Here is a 7,297-nt window from a genome sequence, read left to right as displayed (position 1 = left end):
CATCAGTCATTTACTGTATATAGCATAATAAATATGGAATGAGTAACCAAATTTGTTTACATATGTCTCCTTTCTTAAAAAAGTAAGGAGGCTATATAAATTCGATTTCTGTATTGGATTGATTTGAAACTCTGTTTATTAATTGGTTGGTCTCTATGGGAATAAAAGTCAAGTCATAAGATGTCTTGCAATTTCGCCATCTTGTACAAAGTATTGTCATGAGACTATGTTGGATAATACCACAATCTTCTTTGAAACACTGTACTATGGATAACCATGTCAATACATGCACACATCCATGCAACTTTAACATGGAGGTTAACATGGAAGTGTCGAATAATAGTTTTTGTAACAAGAACCTATATAAACTTTTCTATACGTATGTTAACAGAGGCCTTTATGTCATTACTAAAATGTTACCAATTTAGCTTTACTTTCGGATAGGAAGCTGAGTGTGGCAGTGGCTGAGGTTTGCTAACCTTCTTGTTAACCCTCTTTTTTTGTGTGAAAACCGTGGCTCACCTAAAGCATCATCATCAGCAGTTAATTTGCTAGTTTTCAGGGCATGTGTGATTATCGAAAGGCAGCGGTAAGGAGGTCTCAGTGAGTGATTACTAATTACAGTTCAGACTGAGAAGCAGGCGACTTGCAGAGAAAACTGACCCCAACTAGAACATAATAAAAGAACCACACTAAAGTTGCCTGCACTCCTACACTCCACTTTCAACGTGACAACGTGACTGCCCCCCCAAAAAGATTCAATCATTTACTAACCCTCATGTTGTTCCATATCTGTAAGTTTCTTTTTTCTCCGTGCCACACAAAAGCAGAAATTTTGAAGAATATATTGGTTGCTCTCTTCCATGAAATTGCAATGAATGGGGACTTTTCAAGCTTTAAAAAGAATCCAAAAGCACCATAAAATAATTGTACAAGTGGTTTATTTGACTTGTGTATTATATTCCAAGTCTTCTGAAGCCATTCGATAGCTTTGGGTGAGAAACACACAAAGATATTGTTTGAAAATCCTGATATCTGCCCTAACTCTCCTTGTCGAGTTCACAGACAATGTAGCGGTGTTTAATTTGTGAAGTAATTGTTCTTTTGAGTCTGATCTTTTCACTGAATTAGATGATCTGGTGCACAAAACCTGTCTGAATAATTAATCCTTGAATCGGACTGATTGAAGTTTCAATTCACTGACTCAGTGATCAGTTCACTGGAGGAGAAGATTATTAGTGTATAATGACAAATTTTTGTATTTTTCTCAACAAAAGCTATCGTAAGATTTAAAAACACTTAGAATATATCACACAAGTTGTAGGGGCCATTTTAATGATACTTTTATGATGCTTCTGTATCCTTTTTGAGGTTTGAAAGCTCCAGTCCCTTTTCATAGTAATTACATGGAAAAGAGCAACCAATACAATCTTCAGATTTTCTCCTTTTAGGGTTCCACGGAAGAAAGTAAGTCATATGGCTTTGGAATGACATGAGGGTGAGTAATTGATGACAGAATTGCCAATTTTATGTGGACTATCCCTTTAAGAGTAGGTTTCTAGATATACCTTGCAAGGTGACATTGAGATAAAGTTGTCACTAATAATCTTCTTCAGGCATGCTTTCTTGAAGCAAGAAATCTGAAAAATGTGTGACCATCAAATGCAAAACAAAAGAAAATGGAGGGAGGGGAGAATAGATACCTCGTCTTTTTCTCCCTTTACAAAAACTTCCATTTCTGTCAGCCTGCATGAAAGGCATTCACTTCTTGCTCTTTATACACCTTAACAAAGAGAGGCAGACGAAAGAATGGCTGGGACTTAAAAGTGACAACCATATTAAAGGACGGCCTTCATGTGGCATCTTGCAGGGAAAGTGACATTTAGAGGTGTACCCTGAAAACTGTCTGTTTACTGCAATGGACTATGCAAAACATGAACAGAGTGCCCATTTTAAAACAAGTTGATGGCATTGCAGAAAGCATTCATTTCAATAGGTGAAATGCTACTTGGGCACTTTCTGTCAGATAAGTGACATGTTGGAGAGGAGTTGTTGGTTTCATTAGAATGAAAGACAGGGGAAAGCTTTCGGGCATTCATGTGAATGAAATGAATTCCACATACTGTGTTAAACTATGCCAGTTCTTTGCAATTATGTTAATACATTGCTCACAGGAGAAATGGTATTTGAGAGGCTGTCAATAGTACAAATGTTAAAACTGTATTACATTTAAAAGGTAATTTAGAAGAGCACTGCAATTTTAAGTGCCCATAACAATGTCTAATTTTATGCAGGAGTTAGGAATACACAGGTGCAAAATAGTCTGCAATTCCATGCCATTACCTTCCCCATCAATGAAAGGCCATTTTTACTGTTTTGACACGTCACTCAGGTGACAAGGTGCCAACCTAGTATTTCTGGAGAACACTTGCTATTCAGTTCTGCACAGAGCGGACTTGACCAATTTTCCAAGAACAACCTACTTGCCTACACTACCAATTTTTCAGTTCGATAAGAAATATAATTGTTACAATTGTACACAATCAGTTAGGTTTTAATGCTGAAATGTTTTATAAAGCTATATTATGATTTAAGCTTGAATCATTTAATCTACACTATATATATATATATATATATATATATATATATATATATATATATATATATATATATATATATATATATATATATATATATATATATATATATATATATATATATATATATATATATATATATATATATATATATATATATATATATATATATATATATAAAAATAATAATGTTTGTGTTTGTCACAGCTAATGTATATTTAAAAAGGCATAGACTTAAGAAATGTTCCAGTTTCAGTATAAGTCAAGCTCAAACAACAGCATTTGTGGCATTATGCTGATTACTCCAAAATATTATTTTAACTTGTCACTTGTTTATTAAAAAAGAAGCAAAATGTGTGGTTAAAGCAAGGCTTTGACAATAGACGTTAATGGGGCCAATCCATAAACGTTAAAATACACACTGTGTCAAAAGTATAGCCACAAGACGTAATCATTATACTTATGATACTCAGGGTTGGGAGGGTTACATTTGAAGAATTTCTACAGAATTCAGAATACATGCTGTAAAATGTAATTTGTAATGTATTTCATTAGATTACTCAAGGTCAGTAACGTATTCTAAATACTTTGGATTACTTCTTCAGCACTGGTAGATTTTTTCTCTTGTTTTGACTATAAAAACTCTGCCAGACAAAATACACATGCTAAACACATGTTTTCATTCTCTGAAAAACCTAAATATCTTATGCAGTTTTGTTTCTAAAACAAGATCAAACTAATTGATCTTGTTTTAAGGATTTTTAGATATTTTTATATCTAAAATATATTTTATTTATTGATAATACAAAAATTATTATCAAGAATAAGATTTTTGCCCTAATATCAAAGGTCTTACTAGAAAAAAAGAAATTATGATCCAATGTGAATTTTCTTGAGAAAAAAATACGATCGTGCCTGGTAACGTGCATGTAAAATGGCTAGAAATAGCATTTTAGCTTAGCGTAAAGATGACAATTTACACAAGGTTTATTTCTATTTCTTCTGCTCCAAACTTACTTCAAACTTACTTCTCTGTCTGCTAGTATGAATGTAACGCATCATAAGAACGTGTTTCACCGCTGTTCAAATGCACTTTGGATCGCATCGTTTATATGAATAAATGTTTTCCATCTGAAAGGACTAAGTATTAAATGAGTATGAAATAAGTAATTTCTTCAGTAATCAAAATGATTTTTGAATGTAACTGTATTCTAATTACAGATTATTTAAATTGTAACTGTAGTGGAATACAGTTATTTATATTTTGTATTTTAAATACGTATTACCGTTACATGTATTCTGTTACTCCCCAACCCTGATTATACTTATACATTTAATGTGATAAAAGTTTGAATTGTGAATATAACTTTACACAAATAAGGTTAGTTAGAGATTTTATATAGGCTATAATTTTTAAACAGTGTGTATTTTAACATTTATGGACTCGCACTGACTTGTACTGAACTCAGTATTAGGAATAAGGTAGTAAAGGACAGCTGTGGAAGAGGCAGAGCCCTAAATAAGACACTCCCTCCAGCTGCACCGTGATTGGTCGACCTGATCCAATGAGTGGAAAAACAAATGAAGTGTCACAGTGGGAGATTAGATAAATATGTGAGTGAGGAGCAGAAGGTGGACTCGGGTTTATTTCAATTTGACCAGATCACTAGAGCGTTGCAGGGTCTCAGTCTCTAATGACCAAAGGGGGATGGGAAAGGGTGGGAATATAGAAATTGTGTGGACAACCCCACTGTTTGGAGGAGGGGAGCAAACACATACAAATGGTTGTGAGATAAAGGATTAAAGGGAGTCTTTACGACAAGAGTATCAACTGCCACGTTCAGAGTGAGGCATCGTTGAATAGCATTATTATTCAAACAACCCAAGGAGTGCAATGGATTATAATGTTTCTACTTTTACAGTCATCATGTACTCTTGGTCTTCTTGGTGAGGTAGTTCTGATAATAAAAGTTACTAAACAAAGCGATTAGGCTGAGGGCGTAGGCAAGCACCACAATATTCATGGAGTCAGGGAAGTCACAGTCAGCAAAGAGGTTGACCGCAGTGTGAATGGTCACAATAAAGAACTGGAGCTGCATGAGGGGACAAGTAGAGAAATGCAGCAAGTTATTTCAATGGAAGCAAGGCTGTGAAGAATGTTATGGCTATTTCATGATACGGTGGAATATTACTAATATATACTACTGTGATTTTCTTTTTAGTTAGATTTACTCAACACATCAGACTCAGACTCACCAGCTGGAGAGAAGTGAGGTAGCGTTTCCACCACAAGTATTTCTGCATTCCAGGGCCCAATGCGGCCAGACAATAATACATGTACATCACCACATGAACAAAAGAGTTTATGAGGCCAATGAGGAACGCTGAGGGAGAAAGAATGTATTGGTAAAGTTCTAATTAATTCTCATCGGCTTGGGCAAACAATGCTCATCCTGAATCAAGCCTTGACACTTTAAAATGTGTGAAACTCTAAAACATAAAACATTCATGAGATGTTAAGCATTTTATTAACTGCCTAACACCAGTACCTTACTTCTGAATTCAGAATTATTCATTTTTGAAGCAATATATCACCTAGTGGTGCCAGAAAGCAACTGCAAAACCAAAACAAACCTAATATGTGGGTTCATGCCTTATTCACGCTAGCGCCATCTTTGATTTTAATGGGAATGACAGTGGGCTGTACTGCAGTTTAAAGTGTTTTTGGATCGTTCTGCAGACAAAACATTTATAAATATCTGTCCAAGAACATCAGTATACAAAGTTCTCCAGACAACATGAGTTGTGGAAAATCAGATGTGATCTAGGAGATTTTACAGCTTTATACCGTTCGTGCTATTAAAGAGATGGTAAGTCTATCCCTCACAGCCTTGTTGTCATTCCCATTAAAAATCAAAGATGGCGCTAGCGTGAATAAGATCTGTAAGGCATTAATAATTTCTTAATGAATTACTTTATTGTGATACAAAGACAGTGCTCGTCTTTCTCAGTAATGATGTAGGTCTATATGAAATGTTTCTGATTCATCCATATACCTCAAACTGTTACTTATCTACAACACAATAATCTAATACTTAAATTTACAATCTGATTAAAGAGTCAACTGCATCTCTATTCAATAACTTTTCAAAATTGATAGTAAGACACGTATTGTTACGCAGTTCTAAGTGGACTGTTGCTACTTAGAATGTGCATGGTGAATGTAAACATACAGTATGTGGCAATTGCAATAATCTGCTTTAATTCCAAGGAAAGAACACTTACACTGCCCTCCTGCAACGTACTTGACTCCTGCCCACCAGTTGAAAATCATTGTGCAATGATGGTAGACATGCAAAAAGGTCAGCTGATTGTTCTTCTTTCTCAGAATGAAGAACATCTGATGATAATGACATTTACTCATTAATGCTCACAAAAACATCATAAGACATTCATAAAGAGTGCATTTTGGGAGCAAAACTACAAGATAATTTACTTACTGTATCACTAAGTTCAATAACTTTAGAGAAGTAAAACCACCAACACACTCTTGCCATCTGCAGGGCATCAATGTTACACAAACAAAAGCAATGTAAATAAGTTCTTGAGTAGTATGCGGTTACATAATGCTACATCCTAGAAATAATTTAGTATTACAAAAATATGCATTTCTTACAAATAATTTATACAAAAATAAATAAATAATAATTTTAAAACATTTTTTTTAGGTTACCCGCATTGCCAGGGGACTTTCAGAGTAATCAACGGGCTGACACAACAAACTGTAATTTGCCAACCAAGATGATGCTGTGAACTAAGAGTAAAACAAACAACATTAAATGACATTAAAGTTTATCCATTTTAAATTAGGTTTAACTTTAAGGTCTCATAAATGAATATATAAATAAATAAAAATAAAATAATTAAACTGAAACAAAAGGGAAAACTATATAAGGCTTGTGAATTTTGGTCCATACCTCATAGAACATATAAGCGGAGACGCACACCATGGAGAAATTGTAAATGATAAGGATCGTCTTAATGTTGACTGGCTGCCTGTGTCGCATTAGTTTTGGGCCAAGCCAGACGATGAAAAGGTAACACAGGAATATGCAACTGAGAGGCACCGGAGAATAGACCAATAACCATCCATCTGTCCTCTTGTCTGTGGGAATGTAAGAAATGCTTCATTAGCCCCTTAAACTACATTATGTAACGGTTAAAGTACTTTGAACAAACAATTTCATACTGGCAGACAAGAAATTATTTGAAAAATACCTCCGTTTTCTAAGACCCATTGATAAAATATCTGGAGCCTTTGCCATCTCGACGGTAAAACGGACACCTGAGTACAGAGCGATTAACAATGGATGAACCAGCACAACGAACAACAAATAATTAATGGACATGTTACAAAAATGGGGGTGGGCGGGTGTGGGGGTCTTTTGATTAAAAGTGTCTTTTAGGCTATGTAAAAATACTTAGGATGTATAAAAGCGTGAATGACTTACCATTGCACTTGCTCTGTTCATTTAGGAATGCTCAAATAGTGCCATCTATCAGATGGCTCATGCAACAGCGTGAGAAATCGTTGAAGGGCGTAACTGCTTTAAAATGTCAATTATTATGATCAATACTGAAGTTCCACAACAGACAGATAGAGAAAAAATATGGAGTTACGACGCAGAGCACTCGTTCAA

At 34.8% G+C, this 7,297-nt stretch overlaps 1 protein-coding gene across 1 annotated transcript; it reads right to left on the bottom strand.

Annotated features, from left to right (window-relative positions):
- Positions 1 to 2,890: 2,890 nt before the first annotated feature.
- elovl8a (ELOVL fatty acid elongase 8a) lies at positions 2,891 to 7,297 on the bottom strand. The gene is made up of 8 exons (XM_051697097.1): positions 7,109 to 7,297; positions 6,876 to 6,942; positions 6,575 to 6,762; positions 6,331 to 6,411; positions 6,098 to 6,154; positions 5,883 to 5,997; positions 4,854 to 4,981; positions 2,891 to 4,690 (listed from the first exon to the last, which is right to left on the bottom strand). The coding sequence occupies exons 1-8, from the start codon at positions 7,127 to 7,129 to the stop codon at positions 4,523 to 4,525; spliced, it is 825 nt and encodes a 274-aa protein (XP_051553057.1). The 5' UTR covers positions 7,130 to 7,297; the 3' UTR covers positions 2,891 to 4,522.

Source organism: Myxocyprinus asiaticus, chromosome 5 (genome assembly GCF_019703515.2).
Source record: "Myxocyprinus asiaticus isolate MX2 ecotype Aquarium Trade chromosome 5, UBuf_Myxa_2, whole genome shotgun sequence".
NCBI classification, from domain to species: Eukaryota; Metazoa; Chordata; class Actinopteri; order Cypriniformes; family Catostomidae; genus Myxocyprinus; species Myxocyprinus asiaticus.
The sequence above is the reverse complement of the archived record's forward strand: the minus strand, read 5'-3'. Positions and strand labels throughout refer to the sequence as shown.

What these genes read in the sequence shown, in the direction of transcription:
- elovl8a (XM_051697097.1), bottom strand. Translation starts at nt 7,129, where the DNA reads ATGAACAGAGCAAGTGCAATG. An exon ending in CCGCTTATATGTTCTATGAG is followed by an intron (nt 6,412 to 6,574) that starts GTATGGACCAAA and finishes TTTTACTCTTAG; the next exon opens with TTCACAGCATCATCTTGGTT. An exon ending in GTACGTTGCAGGAGGGCAGT is followed by an intron (nt 4,982 to 5,882) that starts GTAAGTGTTCTT and finishes TTTCTCCCTCAG; the next exon opens with CGTTCCTCATTGGCCTCATA.